Source organism: Sylvia atricapilla, chromosome 6 (genome assembly GCF_009819655.1).
Source record: "Sylvia atricapilla isolate bSylAtr1 chromosome 6, bSylAtr1.pri, whole genome shotgun sequence".
Classification (NCBI taxonomy): Eukaryota; Metazoa; Chordata; class Aves; order Passeriformes; family Sylviidae; genus Sylvia; species Sylvia atricapilla.
The window spans coordinates 30,019,930-30,041,800 of record NC_089145.1 but is presented as its reverse complement, the minus strand read 5'-3'; the positions used below and the strand labels follow the sequence as shown (position 1 = coordinate 30,041,800).

The 21,871-nt window shown below is 40.3% G+C and overlaps 1 protein-coding gene across 4 annotated transcripts in view; it reads right to left on the bottom strand.

Annotated features, from left to right (window-relative positions):
• PLEKHH1 (pleckstrin homology, MyTH4 and FERM domain containing H1) overlaps positions 1 to 21,871 on the bottom strand; it is a 54,740-nt gene that overhangs the window by 6,579 nt on the left and 26,290 nt on the right. For all 4 annotated transcript variants that reach the window (XR_010743830.1, XM_066321375.1, XM_066321374.1 and 1 more), the window contains exons 8-25: positions 19,225 to 19,303; positions 18,556 to 18,644; positions 17,901 to 18,051; positions 16,693 to 16,832; positions 15,903 to 16,013; positions 15,251 to 15,337; positions 14,105 to 14,266; positions 13,086 to 13,166; positions 11,987 to 12,166; positions 11,748 to 11,856; positions 10,766 to 10,878; positions 9,920 to 10,096; positions 9,043 to 9,140; positions 6,373 to 6,550; positions 5,876 to 6,031; positions 3,118 to 3,218; positions 1,235 to 1,376; positions 213 to 355 (exon numbers count right to left, since the gene is read on the bottom strand). Coding sequence is in view for 3 of the 4 variants with exons in the window: in XM_066321375.1 (XP_066177472.1) it covers positions 213 to 355; positions 1,235 to 1,376; positions 3,118 to 3,218; positions 5,876 to 6,031; positions 6,373 to 6,550; positions 9,043 to 9,140; positions 9,920 to 10,096; positions 10,766 to 10,878; positions 11,748 to 11,856; positions 11,987 to 12,166; positions 13,086 to 13,166; positions 14,105 to 14,266; positions 15,251 to 15,337; positions 15,903 to 16,013; positions 16,693 to 16,832; positions 17,901 to 18,051; positions 18,556 to 18,644; positions 19,225 to 19,303 (2,297 nt within the window). In the remaining variant the exon portion in view is untranslated. The remainder of the gene's footprint in view (positions 1 to 212; positions 356 to 1,234; positions 1,377 to 3,117; positions 3,219 to 5,875; positions 6,032 to 6,372; positions 6,551 to 9,042; positions 9,141 to 9,919; positions 10,097 to 10,765; positions 10,879 to 11,747; positions 11,857 to 11,986; positions 12,167 to 13,085; positions 13,167 to 14,104; positions 14,267 to 15,250; positions 15,338 to 15,902; positions 16,014 to 16,692; positions 16,833 to 17,900; positions 18,052 to 18,555; positions 18,645 to 19,224; positions 19,304 to 21,871) is intronic.

The window sequence follows — 21,871 nt, the reverse complement described above, 5'->3', positions numbered from 1 at the left end:
AGGCCTAAACTTCTTGCCTATGGCAAAATTAGTCAGTTATTTGGCTCTTTTTATATTGTTTTTTTTCCTTTAAGGGAACCTTTTCCTGACACATGTGTTTTGTTTGAGATTCTACATCAAATAATCTTGACAGGGCTCCTTGAAATTTCTTAAGTGTAAAGACAATTTGGCAAGTGAAAGCTGATTTCAGTGCAAAGTATTGAACAGCTTACCTGAGCTGTTCAGGAGTAATGTTTTGCTTGTAGTGTTTGGGGTAGAATTTATCTAAAACCTGGTGGAGAAGATGCTGCATTTTCAATTGTGGTGTTCCCCCAGGACTTGAAGATCCTGGTCGATCCAAATCCCCATATTCCACCTAAGACAAGATTATAGTTTATAGTGCACCAGAACTATGAGGTTTTTAACACAGTAGAACATTCCATGGACTCTACTGGTAACTACCGTGTTTATTAGTCATGCAAAATGACTAATAAATGACAGGCTGGGGAATGTTGTCTACAGCATTAACCACAGTAAATGTGTACAAAAGAGCAACCACTGAGGACATGACTGCTCAAGGAATGATCTAGCGATCTCAGAGAGTGGAACATTATCTCAGCCAGGTATTTGTTGTGAGGAGACACATCCGTACAAACTGCCAGGCTTTGGGGATTTATTTTCAACTGGCCAATTAAAACAACAGCATATTTGTAAACAGTATGGACCATGTCCCCAGCTTCTTCACCTCAGTTTATGCTGCTTTAACAAATACAACACTCAGGTCAGTAAAAAACTCTAATACTGCTTATCATGTCCACAACCCACAACGTGTGTGTTATGTGGTAAAATACTAAATGCAAACCTAGAGACCTAATGGAGGATCTTAGAAGATGCTCTTCCTGAGTAAGAGAGTATTGGCAGTGCAAGAGGGCAAGTTTTTACTATTAATGAAATTCTAGTGGTGGTACTATTTCCATGTCTCTTCTAAGGCACTAATTGCAGCAGGTCTGGTGATAGTCCAGCCTCACTCTGATTTTTCCAGTATTTTTCCTTGAGAAGGAAAGGAGAGGCACAGCTAGAGCAAATTTCCCTACAACAGTGTTCTAACATTATTTGTCATAATACATCTGACAGTGTGTTTGTTTGATACATCACAATGTATGCTTGATGTGCTTTTGATGTAAAAGGGAGCTGCTTATTCAAGCACAGTGCGTAGCTGAAGGAGGACGAAAGAGAGGATTTCTGCCATACTCACCTGAGCCATTAGAGCCACCATTTCCAGAGCTAATTCCTTATTAACAGGAAACCTTCCATTGGCTATTTCATTGCTCACTTGGAAGGCCAGTAGCAACCGCTCACGGTCTGTCTCACCTTTGGCCTGGCTCCGAAAATAAAGTCTAAAAAGTAGAGAGGATTGTGAAGGTAAAAAGATACTGTGAACTGAAAGTACAGCTGGGAATTTGAATCAAGGTGAGGCAAAACAGAAATGTGTTTTGTTTGGGGTTTTTTTTCATTGAGGGGATACTGGACAGATTTGGAAGTTGAGGAGCTTCCCTTATGAACAAGATTTGAGCAAGGAGGCTCCAAACATGCTTTCTAGCTTTGGAAGCTATTTTAATTCTGTATGCCAACCACTTTTAGACAAAGCTACATCAGTGTCCATTCATCCCCATCAAGCACAGAGAGGCAATATTTAAATTATGGCCTTCTCTGCTTATCACAGAAAAGGAAACTACCTCTGCTCTACATGTATAAGCTTCTATGACGCAGCCTTGTAGACTTGCCAGCTTGGATTTGACCACTTACACTAATTAAAAAAGACTTATCAAAAAATGCTTCAGTTTGCTTCAGCAGGAAACAGAAGACCTAATTAGCAGACTTTGTTTAAGGAAATATGCTTGTGAATCAAAACATCCTTTTGTTTTTTATTCCATCCACACTTAGTATTTTTTTGATGTGGTATAGCAAGATTGCTAGTCAGGGTTGAAAACACCAGCTTGGGGAATGCTTCCCAGAACCATTCCTCATACTTACAAGTCCATAGCGACTAATTCACATATTAATTTCAAGCTGCATCTATAGCTATAAATTCCACAATTCCACTACATGAGATATTCATTCCAGTTTATTTATTTGTATGTTACTTTGAGATGACCTACACTATTAGGACCATATTGACCTTACAAATGTTTTATCAGAGTCCTTGGAAACAAGACAGAACAGTCCAGCCTTGGAAAGACCTTATCGAAACATCCTTGCTGTCTAGCCTATGCACATTCCAGCCCAACAAAATAATACTGCAGTTTCACTCCTGAAACACATACAGCCTTCTGGGTCAAAAGCATTAACTTCTGCTTTCACCTCTATTATACCAACTAACAAAGCTGACAGAAATTTGTTTCCACCATTACAGTCAACAAAATCTTCATATGTTCACTATTGAACTCCCTGTTCAGTTCTGGGGCAGCCTTTGTTTCACCTGCAAAGAGAATTCATTCCTTGTTCTCATACAGCTCTTGATTTACTGTAACTCAGAATTTCTATCTGTATTGTAAGTTAATAACTCAATACAATTTTTGATTTAGATCTTTGTGTTGTACTTCCCTTTTCTACCATCTTTCATCATCTAACCTTTAACATTTCTTTCTTTATAAGGTTTGGGCACTGCTACTACATAGCTCCTCTACAGCTTATGTGATTTAGAACATTGTTCTTGTATCATTTTCATCTTTGTGATTGTTCAGTTAATTGCAAGTTTCTGCATACTTGTTTTCACCAGTGTTTTCCTCTAGGTCTCTCTTCCTCTCACCTAGTACACATTCTTCAATTGTTTTAGGATATAGGCAAATGAAACTGTGCCAAGGATGCCTTTTTGTGCTGCAGCTAGCTGTTAACTCATTTTAAGTCTATTCTGCTATTGCAAAGTGGTTTGGGTTTTACCCCTAGGCCATATGCTTTTCTAAATGTAACAGACAAAAGCCATCACATCTCCTGTATAATTTGACTGCTTCTTAGCTAAAATAGTTTTGGTCATAGTAACTTATGACCAGTATAAGTTACTGGTGATCTACACAGATACATGCAGTCTAGAATGTTTAATTGACAGCAGCAGTAAGGCCACCCAACAGAGGACAGTACCTGTTCTTATAGGTCAACTTTACAATTCTTGTGCCACCTTCATATTTCCCAGGATGCAATTCTTTTAAGGCTTGTTCCCATTTAGAAATGACATCACAGATCTTTAAAAAATGTCAAGGAGAGAGAAGACACAAACCGTGGTGAAATATATAGCCAAGGCTTGAGGGGAAAGTAAGTGAATAAAATATTGTGAAACACAGAAGATAAAGAAACAGACTGGATCAGAATAAACTCATTCAAAGTGACAAAACACATTCTTTTTCTATTGCACAGTATGTAAAAATTAAAGCATTCCAACTGAAAACTCCAGCCCTAACCTGCAGGGAGACTCATGAATTCTGGTCTGGTAGTAACTCTCATGGCTGTGTTGATGTTAGCAAGTGGCAAAGCTCAGGAGGAATAGATGTGCACAGAGAAGCACCCATTCCTAAGTCTCCACGCCCACACTAGTAGTCTGACTGAGTCACCTGAAAGCCCACTGGTATGCTGGATGACATCTTCCAGTTCATGTTTCATGTAAAAGGAATCAATTTCATGCTCTCAGGTTACTTCTTAATGTGAGTCAAAGCATGGTTAATAGGAATGATTGGTAGGTTTACTTCAAACGTGCCCTCCTGAGCCAAACTAAAGCACTACCATATCCTCTGAAAAGCAGTAGAATGTGCATGGCTGTATCAATCCCTTGGATGTGAAGGTCCAAATTTTGGGAATGTCTGGTCCTAGATACCAACTTTGTAACTCAGGCATATTTTTCACAGTAACATGGTTGGTTTGTGGGGTTTTTTTGTGTGTTTTTTTTTGTTTGTTTTGTTTGTTTGTTTGTTTTTGTGTTGGGGTTTGTTTTTTTTTTTTCATTCAGCTCCTCCTGGTTATTCTAGTCCTTTTACAAGTGGTCTAATGAAGGCCTCTACTTCTCTTCTGATGGTATCTCAGTGAAAGGAATGTGAACATAAGAAGCCACATGAAATACATAATCAGACCTCCAAACCTCTCTTAAGCTACTGAGATTTACCGGTTATTATTTACTTGCCAAGGCAAAGAGATGCCTTTGATTGTCTCAAGCTCCTTTGTTTACTCTGATACCTCATGTCTCCAGATGGTCCAATTACCAGTAAAGTTCCAGATTACCTGATTTATATCAAGCCATGAAAACAAACTAAATAATTTGGCAGTGTTGTAGCTTCCTTTCAAACCCTCTATTTCAAAGTTATTGGTATCTTCTCCCTCTGTTGCTTAATGTGAAGTTTTACACTCTGTAAAATTGATTGTTTAAGTTCCCTATAGCTATCAGGACCTCTTCAAAGTTGCCACTACAACTATTCCTCCATTAAGGCCGTATGACAAATTATTCTAACAGATTTGTACCAAAATCTGATGGGTCTCATTCATGGCAGCCAGCCTGCTCAATTATGGCAGTCATTCAGCTGCAGCAGGGGTAAAATCTCCATATGAAAGTCACAGGTGTTAACACTTTATCTGCTTTCTTTTTCCCTTGATCTAAGGCACTACACTTTTTCTTAAAATGAAGCCACACTCAGTAGAGCTTTCTCCCGTAAGTATGCTTATCAACAATGAAAGCCTGAGTTATCTGGAGATAGCAAGAAGATACTTCATAATCCAACAGATGGAATTTATATAGACATGCCAAAAGACTCACAGTGAAACATAAATTTGTCTCAATTAGGAGTGTCACATTTGATGTCAGTTGTGGTATCTGATCATGCTGGCTAGCTCAGTCATGTTTCAATTTTGTAGTCAAGACAAATTAAACTTTAATATGTGCTAAAATCTGAGTTAGACTTTTTAAAAACGGACCGATTTATCACCTACTAAAATAGATCTTTCTATTAAGAACTGTATCAGATTAGGCTAGCTAATTATAGAATCACAGAATCATATCGTTTGAAAAAGACCTTTAAGATCAGCAAGACTAATCATCAAACCAGCACTGCCAAGTCTACCACTAAACCATGTCCCCAAGTGACACATCTACAGATCTTTTAAATACCTCCAGGGGGCAGTGACTCCACCACTTCCCTGAGCAGCCTGTTCCAATGCTTGAGAAATGAATTCAGTGATTTTGCCTAATAGGCCTAATAGGCCATCTAAACCTCCCCTGGAGCAACTCTGGGCTGCTTCCTCTTGTCCTGTCATTTGTTACTTGGGAGAAGAAACCTCCTCCCACCTGGCTACGGCCTCATTTCAGGCAGTTGCAGAGAGCAATTACTTTAATTCTTTAGCCTCCTCTTCTCCTGGCTAAAGAACCTCAGCTCCTTCAGCTGCTCCTCATCAGACATATTCTCCAGACCCTTCACCAGCTCCGTTGCCCTCCTCTGGACCCACTCCAGCACCTCAATGTCTTTCTCATTGCGAGGGGCCCAAAACCAGTGCAGAGCACAGGGAGACAGTCTCTTCCCTAGTCCTGCTGGCCACACTATTTCTGATACAGGCCAGGGTGTCACTGGCCTTCTTGGCCAACCAAGCACACTTCTGGATCATGTTCAGATGACTGTTGACCAAGATCCTCAGATCCTTTTTCTCTGAGCAGCTTTCCAGCCACTCTTCCCCCAGCCTGTAGAGCTGCATGGGGTTGTTGTGACCCAAGTGCAGGAATTAATATCTCATCTGTGAACATTAATCTAGATAGACAATATCCAAGCTTATTTTATCTTAATTCATTAAGAAAGATTTATTAACCTTTTAGAAGTCCTTCAAAGATGTATACTAAAGGTAGCAGAAAGAGGAGAAAAATAAATACCTTCATATTGCCGGGCAAACAATGTTCCAAATTCTTGCCAGAAGGATCATCTGTGAACAGAGAAAATCCCATGTGGGATGGCTTCCTCATTCCTGTTTCTTGGTTCAGTCTCTGGATGAATTCATCAACTGTTGTGGAACCATCAAATCCTACAACCTGCAGTGAAAGAGGACTTAAATGAAGATACAAGAATTGTGACCATTGATGGCTATCACAACTAATGAAGGTGGTTTCCTGTGAATTAGCATCTCAGGATTAACTCAGCTCCAGTGACAACACTTGTGTACTGTCTCCCTTCATATCACATTCTTCCCCATACTGAGACACTTCCAACATCTCTCACTTTTTCTCAGCTACCTTTTCTTCCTAAGATCTGTAGAGATAGGGGCGAATTCCTTTCACTTTCTTGGAAAATCAAGCTAAAACAGCAAAGAGAAGCAGGCAGATTATGGTGCAGTCCTCCAGTGCCCAGAAGAAAGGCAGCTGTGATGGCTCACCTGGTACGTTCCATTCATGAAGTGCACGGGGATGCTGAAGGGGAGCGAGTGGTGGTAGGGATTCCTCAGCAGGATGGACACGATCTCCATCCGGGAGGGCTTGGCTTCCCTCTCTCCAGCCTGCACGGTGCGCTCTACTGATCTCTGGCAGTAGATGGCATACTTGCCTATCTCACTCCTAGGCAAAGAGGGGCAGAGAGTCACGAACATGCTCCAAGTGCCATGTCCTCTTCCATTTCCCAGGCCATGACAACGCATTCCTCCCTCAGGCTTTTGCTCAAGCAAAGAAATGTCTCTATGGGGATACACTCTTCATCTCAACGGAGTAACAGCTCAAGTGAAAAGCTACAGCACAAACCTGAGCTCCAAGGACCCATAAAACTAAGGCAGACAATGGACTCTCTAGGAAACACAAGAGTATTCCCTGCTTCTGTGTGGACTGGACACATATCCTCTTCTGTACCCTGTTGCCATCATAGTATCTGTCAGGTCAAGATCAATTCACCCTCAAACTTGCTGTCATGCCACTGGAATTTAGTTACTATCATGTCAAGTCCTGGTAAATATTGAGTCGTATAATCCTGTGAGATTAATGCATTACAAGCTGTGTTTATTAATTTACACGATTGTACAAATTTTAGGTTTCCACTAAGCCTATCTGCCAACCAAGAAACTCAACAGAGATTCCAAGAAAGCTTAGGTTTGTTGACAGTTCAATACAGAATAGGGATAGTTACCAAGATGATCAGTTTACTGTCTACTTAAGAGAGTGCTCCACTGAACAGCATCAAAAATATATAAGTGTCTCTAAAGTCAAGCAGGAATGGTCAACTGCACCTTGCGCAAAAATGTTAAGAATGTATATACTCAGTAAATTCTGAAATTGAAGGATTTATATGGATTTGTAACTGTGCTATCACTTTGCAGGGGCAAATAATTCCATTCAAGGTGCCTTCAGGAGCTCAGTATGTGATTAAATCTCCAGTTCAATCCCTACATCCAACATGGAAGTCAGGAGTTCTGGCTTTTTACTGTAGCAATATATTGCCCACCTCCCCAGTAATGAGCTTGGACAATATTCAAATAGATAATCTTGCTTCATCAAGAAGCTGTTACATCTGGTTTCCAGATGCTCCTGAGCCCCGTGACTTCTCACTTAGAACTCTGCCCCACTTTTCTTCCTCTCTTAGAGACGGGATATATACACTGAGTTCACCTTTCATGAAAAACAATACCTAGAATTAAGAACTGTAATTCTTCTAATTAAGATCTTTTAATATCTAGAATAGAGCTAGACCACTAGGCATTATGCAGTGTAAACATTCTAGTGTCTTGCTTGCTGTGTGAAAATGGGGAAGTATATCTACTGAACTGGTCAAGAAACAGCTATATCTGCTCCACTCAAAGGCAGGTAAGTGTTCCTAGAGCTAGGGAGGAGCCATGCTACATCCCAGTTAAAAACTGCTTCAAATCTAAGCTGAACTACAGGTGAACACAGGCACATTTTCATGTAATTTCTGGGTCATAGCTGGATAATATAAATGAACTTCCTCTTTGTTTCTCCTTGGAGTATATTTGTTGACAAAGGTGCTTCTGGGCAGACCATCAGCATAGAAGAGCTTGAAACGGATGTAATAAATCAGTTTCACATGGCCCAGCAAATCCTTTTGAAATTCAACAGTCTCCAACAGTAGAGCAGCTCACTAGTGGTAAGCTGAATGGGCCCATAATGGTAATGCACAAGTTTGAAGAGATGGTTCCTAGTACTAGACAAAGGATCCCTAACATGCTGTCTTAGCAAATGGAGAGAGAACCTGAACACTGAGTAGTGCCCAATTTGAGAAGAAATTTTCAATTGTATTTTTGCTTTTGAGAAGAAATAGCAAATGTGAGACAACAGTTAATATACTTGATAGGAGTACACATTTTCTTTGCAGTGCCAGGCGACTTTTAGCTTGAGTCCCATGGCAGATTTAGGCTTATTAATTGAATGTGATTATTTGTTTGAAAGGATTTTGTACTTTTTTACTTTTGTCTTAACAACGGTATTTTTGCAGCAGACAACTAGACATCTCTAGCTGTGACCTCCCTGCTAAGGACACAGTGAGATACACTGATGACCAGGTCACCATGGAAACAAACAAAGAGCACAGCATGAACAATTTCTTGCTGTTACCACAGTTACACACCAAAGAGATAAGAGAAAACAGTACTAGGATATGTTTCAGGTTTGTTAGTTTTTCCTAACTTTTTACAGTTCCCTGAGATGTTTTATGCCTCACAAAATTCTGTCACTTTGCCAGCTAACCTGACAATAGAACATAATCAGCTAAAATTTGCATAATTCATTCCAAGTAATTACTTTGGTCTGTCTTTCTGTCAATAAGGGAAAGGAGTTGTATAAGCAAAAAAACTTCCCAGTGTAGCTCCAGTTATATCTATAAAAAGTTCTTTTGTTAGTACGTCACTGAGTTTTGTGAATTAGCTTCGTCTAAGTGACAAATTAATGTGAAAAGTTGAAGGGGCACAGCTTTATACTACTGGGAACCTTCTGTCCTCCCTCTCAATTTATATTTGTAGGCATGTGTTCCAGAATTGCTTCCCTCTTTATCTGTAGTGGGTGCAAGAGGCAGGCAGCTGAGCAGAAGGAAATGCTGTTGCAGTCCTTACCTGGGGTCTGCATGTCGCTGCAAGTGCTGTTTGATGTACCAGAGGAAGTGATGCTGAGGCAGGAACAGAGGAGCACATAAAGCCAGGAGCTGCCAGCACTGTCAACACAAAACTGGACATCACTCTTGTTCTGTACTTCTGACCTGCTGTCTTTCACAGAATACTACAGCCAAAATGATGGATGGTGACTAGTGCTTTTTGGAGTGACCCTTTTTAGATGTGTAGTTGAAAATCTTTCAGAGGGCAGTAATGGTCCAACAGACTGCTCTTCAGTATCTCTGTCTGGACTCTGAGAAGAGTTCTATATGATTGGCTACAACTGAAAATTTTGACTTCTGAAAATTTTAGCATAACCACAACTGAGTCAACAATTGGGACTTAAATTAATACTATGTAACTGAAAATCATAACCAAAAAAGCACTGGGAAATGTTATTTCAAATTAGATCCATTATTATTCAACCTGATTTTAATGTTTTATTTGACCTGGGAATATTGTAATTGCATATGCACATTCATGCTGTAACTCATTAATTTTATTTACCCAACAATTACAGTGCAAAATTCAGATTTCATGTTTAATAGTAATATTCATGACTTGTATGCTTTTGATTATATAAAATGCAAAACAAAATAAATATCATGTCTGAAAAGACCATTTACAAGTGGTAAACAGCTACATTTAAACTAAAATTTATTTTTCAAGTAATTATGTTCTTAGTGTTCTTCTTTGTAGATCAGTGCTGAGATTCTCTTTCTCCCAGCACACCTTTAGCACAAGCACTATTTTAGGAGAACCAATCCCATAGCTACTAATTAAAAACATGGGATTAAATGGAAAGCTTTTGCAGGGTCGCACTAAATAAAGAGGAACTGACCTGAATGACTGAGTGGTTCTGGGGTTGTCGGCAGCTGGTCTGTTTAACAAGCTGACAGTAAATTTCATTCTGCAGCTCGGTATGTGTCAAGCACACCTGCAGTGCTGTCTGGGCAAGTGACACATGGTAATCAATAGAGGATGCCTCCACAGGAACATTGATGAACAGCTGACAGGACTGTGAAAGGGTAGACGTTAGTCAATGCCACAAATACAGATGCTTTTCAGGCCAGGTTCATGAGATATATTTATTAACTAACGGACGGTTAATAAATAACCCTGAGAGGAGGGAAGAGAGTCAATACTTAATTTCTATTCCTCCTTCCTCAGTTATGGCAACTAGAAAATTTACTCAACCTCCCTTGGTCTAAGGAACTTAAAAGTCAGCAAAGAGAATTGAGGGGAAAATATACTTCCTGCCTTCCATGCCTGTGTTCTACCTTGTTCACACTGTCCAGTCTCATTCCTGATCTTACACTTGGAGAGTGCAAAATTGTAATCTCCAGTGGCTTCAGCACTGGTCTTACTAACACATCTGAGTTTGCCAGTGAATTGTTTGTTTCCTTCAATCCAACTATTGGCGAGGAAAGAGGAAGACAAAGCTAATTTTGAAATAAAGTCTGTGGGGAGCATTACTCCTAAACCCAGACTCTGCACAAGAAAAGTTAAACCTCCAAAGAATGAATGACACTTAAAATCCAAGAGTTCTCTTGTAACTAAATGAACCAGCAGGCCTGTCTAAAGCAACCCATCATGACAGTAAATGCTGTACAACATGACCAAACAATGTTACTGCCCCAACAACAGATCAAAATAACTGAAAACCATGCAATGTCCCTTTAAATACCTTAAAAAGTTTCAGGGCTTCAGTCTGTAGAGCCTCTGATGGCAGGGTAGTGAGGGATGTGTGCAACCCATCTTTACTGTAGCACAACATAGGATGCCTCCACAGAGGAGAATCTGAGGTAGCAGATGGGCAAAAATATGCAGTGTCAGAAACAGGAGAGAGAGAAACAGTGTCCATGTTGACAAGGAGCCTTGCTGACATGGCAAAGTGCCTGAGGAAGCAGCACTGCACTAGGCCACATTATCTTTGGTGACACTTCACTGATTTCAGCAAAGCCCACCATGGACAAGGAGTCACCAGCAGCATTAGTCATCAGCAGAAAGAAATATTGGCATCCTCAATCCTGCTACATCAGAGCTTCTCATTAGCTGGATTCTGGTGAGAAGCTGCTCAGCTGTGTGCTCAAGCCAGACACACAAACCCTGCCTGAGCAGCTTCTTGCAATGGGGGTCTTAGTGCAAGTCACTATTCAACAGGAAGCAAGGTTCACATATGGGTCCAGAATATGTGAGAGTGCAAGGGAAAAGTATGAATGCGAATCTTAATACATATTTGAGAACATGTCGCATAAACATAAATGCATGAGCAGGTATCAAAGATGAGCATGGATGTATGTGTAAGGGCTTATATATAAGACAGAGAAACAGTTAGGAAAGCAAGTGTGTTTGAGTGTATTTAGAGAAAAGAGCACATGTTTGTATGGTCAAGATTTCCTGGAAAGGAAAATCAAGACCAACAAAGAAAAAATTAAAGCACCAGTTCTTTATTTTAATTTGAATTACTGTTACAGACATTTCAGAGGCTTTGATAAATGATGTGACAATATGATGGACTTGTCTGAGAACAAGGGGAGAAGGACATTATACCATATGATGTAGTACTGAGAATCCCTTTCCCTCACCTTTGACTGGATTAAATTGGGAATTGAAATTAGTCTTCCTTATGCTTTGTTACCATGGAAGAGTTTTCGGTGCCTACTTACTAGGGTCTCCCTCTGCATCCAATAGTTTTCCAATGAGTTGTTCATAGGCCGTGCCCACTGTGGCATTGCTGCTGCCAGCTGCAACGGTCAGATGGTACAGCCAGGTGTTCTAGGCACAGGGATGAGAACAGGATGGGTCAATTCAGACCTGTTTTCTACAAACAGCTAAGCCTGTATGACCCATTTGCTCATTGTTACCAAAAGACTCATGCTCTCCAAAAAAAGACAGCTTTTTATACCTTCTCCTGTTTGGTGCGGATCAGTAAATATGTGGGACTCTGGTCCTGTGGGTGAATCACCAATGTACAGTGGGATGAGAGAAGTCCTCCACCTGTGGTTTCATAATCTTCATCAGAGTCACAGGAACGGTCTACTTCTTCCACCTTGGACTCACGCAGAGGCAGATGCCCTAAAGGACACTACGAGGAGCAGAAGCACATTAGATAAATGTAACTCATCTCCCAGTATGGACAGGGAACACTGGGAAACAAAAGCCAAGTAAAAATGCTAACAATTCTGTAAAATGGAAGGAATAAATAATTCAATGCTTAGCTAATGTAACCTTACACTTCTAGAGAATCTCATTGTTCATAAATGACTTACAAAGTGTGTCATTACTTTTATTTTTCTTGGAAAAGCATCTACAGATCATAATGAGACAATGCAAATAAAAAGATTATTTTTTTCCCAAAACATACTGCTTTCTTCCCATTACACTTGAGGGTCAGCTGCTTAGTATCTTGAGCCACTGTTTTCTGACCCTGGTCAGACTTTCTGCTTGCTACTGGAAAAGAAATACTTTTAAATTTCACAAGTAATTAGATTCAGACAAAAGAGAGTATATCTGCTGTGCTAATTCTGGAGGTCAATCCCAACTATGAATCCCAGTACTTTTTGATATTCTGAAACTTGGAGTTTGACACCACCAAGACAAAGTAATGGACTATTGGGCAAGGTGTCCAGAAATGGAAGCACATTACACTGATTGTCTCCCTCTTCCCAGAATGTTGATGCTATCTGTTCATGACAATAATGAAGGATCTATCAGCTGCTGTATAAAAGTCTGCTCAGAAGGGTACACAAGACCAAATGGAGAAAGTGAGGAACAAGATACAGAGTGATCTGAGAAGGAGCAATCACTTGCCTTTTAAATCTGCTCTCATTTAAACTTAAAAAATAAAATTAGGGAAAATATTGGTTCTCTTTGTGTAACAGGTGCTGTGAGAAGAGAAGTACAACCGAGAAAGAGACCTGAGACACAGAATCAGTAATAGTAAAGAAAACTTTGTAAGAAATGGGAAAGGATGTTCCAGGGACAAAAGGAGAAAAAGAAATTACTTTATCTTCAGGATTTCGATAGTAGTAGAAAGTTTTTCCAATCAGGGCACACCAGACCAGCTTAGAGTGACCATGCTTGACCTGTAAGGAGGACAAACACATCCATATTTTTAGTATCAGCAATATTGCCAGAATGACTTTCTAGGACTTCACTTTTCAATTCAACTCGCCCTTAAAACTTGGCATTTATTATTTGTTTTATGCTAATACAAGCTCCTCTCAAAACATACAGGGGACCCCTTCAGAAACAGGCAAGTACTTCCCACCCAAGTACATGGGTGCTTATAAGAATGGGTCTAAGATTTGGTCAAGTGTTTTACTCATTCATAACAATTTATAATTTCTGTATACTGAAATACAATGTTAAGGATAACCTTTTAAAGATTATAAAAACAAATCAGTTCATCTCAGCAAGAAAAGACCAGTCAACCTATAATCTAGACAGCTGTTTCCTATTGCAGATGAATAACCTTCATGCAGGTCTTCTTAAACCATCTTAGAACCTGACAAGAACTGTACTAAATAATTCACAGTAACTTGCAACGTCAAAGTAAGCTATGGTAATGACAAAGAATAAGAATTTTCAGCCATTGTACTTTGTACTAATGAACCTACAGTCTGTTATGACAGAATTAAAAGCTAACATGGAACCATACAAGCCATTGTTTTTAAACTCTCCTATATCACCAAGTTAAAGATCAATTAAATGTGACATCTAACAGTGTTGGTTTTTTTACTATGACATGTTGTGAATTCTGCTGAAAAAAAAGCATATATAAACTAGATACTTGTTATTATTTACTACTTGACAGTCAGTACCTTTCAGTAGCCTTGTTTGTCCCATCCCTTATCACTTATATAAATGTTTGAAATACAGAAATCTACAGGCACTTGTCCTTTGTTCTCTACTCTTACAGAGTATTCAAATACTAATTTATTGCTCACATTTGCTGTGCAAACCAAGAAGCTGGTACACTGTCAATTCTGAGCTAAATATAAAGTATGAAATACTATTTTACCTTGGTGAGCCAGCCTTTCACAGTAGGTTTAGCATCACTGTGAGGAACACCAACAGGACCGCTCACTTGTACTCTCAGGATACTCTGCAGGACATGAATCCATTCCTCCAGGATGTTGGGAGAGTCTGCTGTCAGGAAGTAGGTTCTCTTTTCTGTCACAAGCTGGAAGGAAAAGGAGTGACAAATTATAAAGCTGCACACCTGAAAATCTTTTCTTCAGTTGCTGAGTTTCTTTATCCCACACAGATTTATTTTTGGTCATTCAGGAGAGATTTTTTTTGAGGGCAAGAAAAAAGGTGCTAATCCTCAAAGCCCAAGTGAAAAAATCAAAGATGAATCAAAATCTCATAAGCTTTCCTGCTGTTTCTATTGGATACTGTGGCTTTGTGTCCTCCCTCATCCTTTCTTGTTTCTCAGTGCTGCTGCTAGTTTTTAATTTCCAGGGTGACTACATAAATGTGGGGTTTTGCTGCCTTCACTTTGCATTGTATTTTGCCTTCACTACCCTGTGACTGAGAGGAAAGACACTATAAATCTAACAGTAATAGGCCTTGGCAACTTCAGTTCTGTAAGGGCAGAAGGTATCTCACAAACTAGGCCATGTACCTTTCAAAGTATGAAAGAAACTTTAATGCTGCCTCTCTAATTAGGGCAATAATGACTTAAAAGTGAACCCAGTGATAGGCTAACTTCTTTAGAATACTTTAGAAGTCAAATTCTAAAAGGAATCAAACTATTCAGATGTTTCTTTAGATCCTCCAGGCTTGTAAAGTCAGGCTTGAGATCTTGTGAGAGAAGTCTCTCAGAAAGATCCCAGGTGCTAGCTATTTTAATTGTTGTAAGAATCATTTCCCCCCATAGATTTCACGCTCTAACTCCTGCAAGAAAGAGGATAGTGCGATGATGTAAAACAGGACAAAAATAAATACGAATTTCTTTCAGTTTCAAAAGGGTGTATTTGAGTTACAATTTATCTCTTTCCTCATTAGTCTAAATAATAATGCCTGTTTTGTGCCAGGAAACAGAGACCAGATAAAGTTAGCTCATATCAATTGAGAGACACAGTACCATTCAGTCTGAATTAAGTGCTCCCTCACCCAGCTACTGAGTGTATGGTTATGTGCAGGATAAAAAAGCAATGCCTACCTGGAATGTTTGGGACCCTTCACCCCTGACAATTTGACATGAAGAATTCAGCTCCAGCTGCCCTTGTGGTTTGCGGATAACATCACTCTGAGGAAAGAAAAGCAAACCATTTTTTCAACAGGAAACCTCAGACAGGTCTTAGATTACCTAAATACAGCATAATATGCACGTGCAGGTTGGAGTCTGCATTCATGAGCTGGAAAGGACAGCCCAAGTTTGCCAGGTGAAATATGAGACTGTGATCCCATTGCAAAAGTCTCCTCAATAGTGGCAGACAATATAACAAGGGCAGTTATAATAAATACTGTCTTATGGAGTTCAGGTTGGACATTATGATTAATAAAACAAAAGCAAGCCCAAACAAACACCAACAAACCAAACCCTTTCTAAGCGGCAAGGCAGTACAACACACAATAGGTATCAAGACAGTGGCTGAATTTCCACCTTTGGAAGTTTTCAAGATTCAGCCAGACACTTGTTAAGTGACAAGTTTATTAATAATAATTTTGTTCTTCATTTGATGTATACAGTGAATTGCTCTAATGTTCGTAATGCTTTTCAAAACAGTGACATGTCTAACCAAAAGTGTTTTTTCAGTATATTAAATTTCTCTGTGCCTCTAGAGGGGAAGAAATATATCCCAGCGACTTACCGGGGACTTGTAGTACATGATTTGTCTGTTTCTGAGAACAAACCATCGTCTTTTCCATGTCTTTACCTGGCTGCCCATTTTCAGCAAGTAGCCTGATTTCTCCATGGGCTCCTGCAGGACAGAGCAAAGAGGAGAGGAGGTAATCTTGCACCTCTCAAAATACAAATGAAAGTGTGGTGAACTTTCAAGTTCAAGCCCAGACATTTGCTTTATCTCCCATAATTTTCTGCTTTGTTTAGTAGCAGCCATCAAAGATCATCAAAAATCAACAATCAATGACTGTCTGATGCACTGTAAACTTATTTCTCTTCATACTGAGGCACTGATTTTCCAAATAAAGGTGAAGGCTGTCTCTACACCATGATTAGACTCCTGTTCCTTGTCTGTTTGATCTCTTAAATTGAAGAGTACAGACTTTAATGCTGCCTATTTTGAGGTTTCTTTCCTTTCTCCTTCCTCTGAATTTCCCAATTTATTTTGTCTCAAAAGTGTAGGACCATCATTAAAGTAGAATACAACTACAGGAAATCAATATAGGTCATCAGGAAAGAACAGAGCCCTTGATGCTTACATTTTTACCTAACCACATAACAGAAATTGCACCTTCTTCTGAAGCACCAGATTGTGTCTTTTGATACCAATCAGCTGGACCAATAGCCCAGTCTGTTAGAGCATCCCTTTGCAAGGGGATTATTCAATATCCTGTAGTTACACTTTTCTCTTTTTAAGGCCAAGGCTCTGTTTGCACCCCTTTGCAAGTGTAACACAGCAGTCAGAGTGCAAGACTTACAGCACAGATTCCACCATCAGTGGAATAGGAAGATGTTCGCTGTAGTTTATGTTCTGGCTCTGAATAGTCACCATCCAAGGAGTAGGCATCAGGAGGGATGGCATAGTCACTCTCAGAGCTCAGTGAGGACACAGACACACCTGTTCAAAATGAAGGAAGGAATGAGAGTCATGGCTAGACAAAAGCATGCACGGAATATTGTACACTCCAAAAAAGTTTCTGCATTCACCATTAAGGCTTCTTTTTGGTTCAAGAAGGACAAATCAGATCAGACTTTGGAAACTCAAACTCCACTAACGTAACTTATGACACCTTATTTCCCTATGAAGACAAGTAGTGAAAGTGAGTTTTAGATACTGATAGTGAAATAGATTTACTGCTGAATAAAATCAGATTAAAATATATATAAAAAAAATCAACAGACTTTTCATCTGAAGGAGAGGCAGCTTATTTTCATATGGGAACATCCATTAAGAAGTCTCAATCCCCTCTGATTCCAGCTAAAGAAAAGGCTTCTTCACCAGCAATGGGCTTTGCTTTCTGTGAATCTTACCATAGGTGCAGGCACATCTGCCAATGCATCACAACAGAAGTTAAGACTACATGAAATCTGACTCTTTTTCAGAGACAACCAACAAAATTTGGTTGTCTCTAAAACAGAGTTGTATTTCATTTTGTCTCCCTGGTAACAAAAATTCCATTCAATAACCAGTTTAGCCCTCCCAGCAGGCAGGAAAATTAGCCCTAATCAGGACTCAAAGTACCTGATGTCTCTCAAAGAGAGACAAAGTACCTGATGTCTCTCAAAGTACCTGATGTACTTACTGGTCAAGAAACTACCAGTCAATGACAAAGACAAAAAAGCATTTTCTGTATTGTATCAGTACTAGCTTGCTTCCAAGGGGAAGTCACAGCAAAAGGTATGGATGACCAGACATGTGATGAATTTGGGAGGGCAATCCTTCCCACAATCTTAGTTTAGCAATTGCCTGAATGGAAAACTTCAGCAATGAAAACCATCTACAAGAACAGGTTTTCTGGTGTTGCTGCTCTTGATGTCTGCAGCACACATTCTGGGAGAACTCCTTGCTAGCATCACTGGCTGAGCATTTGCATGTCACAGATGATGCTGTTCAGGGCATCTTGGCCCTGATGACAGAGTTCTTCCTGCTCAGTAGCAATACCCCACTTTAAAAATCCCACTTTACCTCTCTTCACGGCTCGAGGGCTGCCTGGCATGCTGGCTTTCCTGTTCTCGGATCCAGCAGCAGAAGTCCTGAAGCTGGCATGGGAGCCACAGTCATCATCAGAGCCTGAAGACTCATCTAAGAAAGGCACATTGCTGATCTGTGTGGCTTTCTGGAAAACAGACCTGTATGGTTAGCATGTGAGAGAAGAGTTTCCCTAGGACAATCCCTCCCCAGCCAGGAGACAGAGCAACCCACGCCTTTCATGTCCACACTGCCTTGCCTACTTCTGCCCCAGGGTTCCTCCGTTCCTCCCCTTCTAGTCTGAAAACTTCCCAGTAGACTCTCTAATCTGATCTGTTTGGGTCTCCTCTGGTTACACCCTCCTCCTCTTCCACGAGCCTTGTTTTCCATTTCTTTCACTAGGCTACACCCACTGTCACCTCTAGGTTTCATAGTGCGCACCGCAACTTCCTGGACCAAAATTTGTTGCAATGTTCTGTGTTCTTAAATATATTTAACATTTGCTACTCTTCCCGTATTCTCTTGATGTCCAGTACTTCCTGACATTCTCTAATTTTCTTTCCTTCACTGCACAGTTCCATCCTGTTTGTCTCAAATACTAGTAGCCCTGGACCATGCTTCCCACAACAGGAAAAGTAAGGTAACTCCTTACCCCCTTCAGTGTAGTGTAGACTGGCACCGTGACATTTCTGTAGATGAGATAGGTAAATGGCCCAGAAGTTGAACACGAGAAATTGGAAACTGGGGAAATTCAGAAAGAAAGCAAGAGAGCAAACAATACAAACTGGTGAAAAGGAGGAGGTTTTAATGAAGAAGCACACAAAGAACTGCCATCCTGGACAGTCTGGCTTTAGAAAAGTCAGGAGATGTGCTATTAATTCCATACAATTCCCAGAGAGAGCTGCAATGTTCCCTCCATTCAGCCTGTAAGACACCTTACCCACCCTGTGCTCCCCATGGTACAATTTAGTCTGGTGTACCCTCTATAAACAGTAAAAAGACCTAACAGGCAAAGGTGATGGTGAATCAGAAGACTAAAAACAGGCCACAGACATGCAGAGGCAGAAGACTGGCAGCAAAACTCATGGAGGAGAAAATGGAATCCCTGAAGATGTCCCTGAATGTAGCAGCACAAACAGCCCAACACCAACCATCCCCAAGATAAGATATATCCTCCGCCCTTCCTTTATGGAGCCTAGCTATGAGGTCAAATTTACTTTGAAAACAGGCAGGGAAATGAAGAAATGTGAACAGCCAGAAGCTCAGGTCCCACACTGTCACCATGAACTCCCTCCAAGGGTGGATCTAGTCTAGAACTTACAGCAGCTGGAAGACTCATTCACCATGGCCACTTCAGACAGCCTCATGCCAGACTTGGCCACAGCATAGATTCGGCTCTCCTGGAACAATAACACCAGGAACAATCATGATCAGGCAAAAATGTAATTCTTACAGACAGAAATGCCCATGTCACAGAATCACACCACAGCACACCTTTGGGCAGGAAGGAGGGGCTCTCTAAGAAAGATAGCTGAATTCCACTACATGTTGTGTGAATGACCATTAATAGAAGTGTGTGACATCCACAAACTGGAACACCTACACACAATTATCAATAAATACTATATCACAGCTTGGAAAGAAATGGGGTTTTGTCCATATTATAAACAATGCATTAAAATTGATTAAGAACAGCCCTATACCAGAACAATTCACTGAGCTACAAAGGATGCTCATTCCATAATAAGGAAATGAAAGAAATGCCTGGAATGATCTCAATAAACCTGTGTCTCAGTTACAACAACATACAGAGCTTTCAGTTCAAAGGATCTCCAAGTGCTTCATAAATTGATAAAAACCCCAGAGGGGGAACCCAACTCTGTACCTAAATGCAGAGTTACGACTAGGACATCAACCAGTGTGAAATGGATAAATCCCAAAGGTTTCCTCGGTGCTCCTTAAAGCACGCAACCAAAATTCACTATGAAATAACACACATAATCATATACATGAAAGTACCTAAGATTGCAAAGCCAAGTACACCAAAAAATTCATAAGACGTAAGAATTAACGACTGCTTGACTTTGAAGTTTCACTTGTGTGCTCATGCCTTTAAAAAAGCAAATGAAAACAGATTAGTCTCTTTTGATACTACATTGGTTTCTACCAGGTTTGTCAGTTTGGCATGTTTAGGAACATGGTTGATGGAGTCCCTTGAGAGTCAGTCCTGATGGACAAAAAAATCCAGCAAGACTGAACATTCTTTAAGAAGGAAATCTTTAAGGTGCAGGAGCAGGTCATCCCCATGTTTTGAAAGATGAGACAGTGAGGAAGACCAGCCTGTCTAAATAGAGAGCTTTGGCTGAACTCAGTTTGTGACCTTTGGAAGATAAGACAGGTGACTCAGGAGGGCTACAAACACACCATGAAGTTATGCAGGGAAAAAATTAGGAAGACCAAAGCCCAGCTAGACCTTCACCTGGCTACTGCAGTAAAAGACAATAAAAGACTTCTATAAATACATGAGAAAAAAAGAAATAAATAGAGACAATATTAAGAAGAAACAAATGGAGAATACATGAAACAAAAAGAGACAAACAAAATATCCTTTATTGGATATGAGTGAGAAACAGTGACAAAGGATGAGGAAAAGGCAGAGGTACTCAATGCCTTGTCTGCCTCAGTCTTTGATGGTAAAACCAGTTGTTCCCCAGATACTCAGACCCCTGATCTGGAAGACATGGATGGGCAGAACGAAGCCCCCATAATTCAAGGGGAAATGCCAGTGACCTGCTTTGCCACCTAGACACACTCAGGTCTGTGGGGCCAGGTGGGATCCACCTGAGGGTACTGAGGCAGCTGCCAGAAGAGCTCACTGAGCCACTGCCCATCAGTTACCTGCAGCCCTGGTCACCCAGGGAGGTCTCAGGTGACAGGAACTGACAGTGGTCAGAAAATAGATTTTTAGGTTTCAGGCACTAGCTTGGGCCTTTGGGAAAGCCAAGTACATAACTCTCACTCTGGCCTGGGAAATCATAAGGAGGAATCCAAACAATCCTTGTACATCATCCTTTTCCTGACACCTGGTGTTTTTCTAGCTCATTATTTACTTGTAAGAAACGGTTGAGAGGTATTGTTCTAAATGACCAACATTATTCATTGTACCAAAACCCTGAGAAGAGTCTGTCTTTCAATAGACCTTTTGCTATAATGCCCTCCAAAGAAGCCGGAGTTTTACACATCATTAATTGAGCTGCCCCAAATTGTAACAATACCAGGTGACAGGAACAGGCAAATATGGCACCATCTACAAGGGCCAGGGGGGAATCTGGGGAGCTACAGGCCTGTCATCCTGCCCTTGGTGCTGGGGAAGCTCATGGAGCAACCATCCTGAGTGCCATCACACAACACACACAGGACAACCAGGGGAGCAGGCCCACACAGCATGGGTTTGTGAAAGGCACGCCCTGCTTAACCATCCTCATCTTCTTCTACAACAAATGAATGCTCAGTGAATGAGGAGAAGGCTGTCTTTTGCATCCTAAACAATTCTAGGACTAAAAACCAATTCAGCTATCTGACCTCACAAGTAACTGTAAGAAAAAAACAACAGGACATGTATACTCACTTTACCAAAGGTTTTCACAAAATTTTCCTAACAGCAGGAGCATACCATGAGATAGGAAAGCCAAGATCTAATCCATGTATCTATTCTAGTATCCACAGCTTTTTCTCACTCTGGAGCTCTCTAGTCTGGTCCACTGCATTTATGATTCATTTTTCTATCTTAAAACACATGACAACAGAGCTAAGGATTAACTTTTGATGACCCATATAATGATAAACCACAATGCAGTACATTCTGACTTCCATTTTTATTCCTATGACTGTTTTTTTCAATGGATTATTTTTCCCTTATAAAGAATTAAGAAGAAAAAAAAAAAAAAAAAAAGTCAACAGAACCAGTG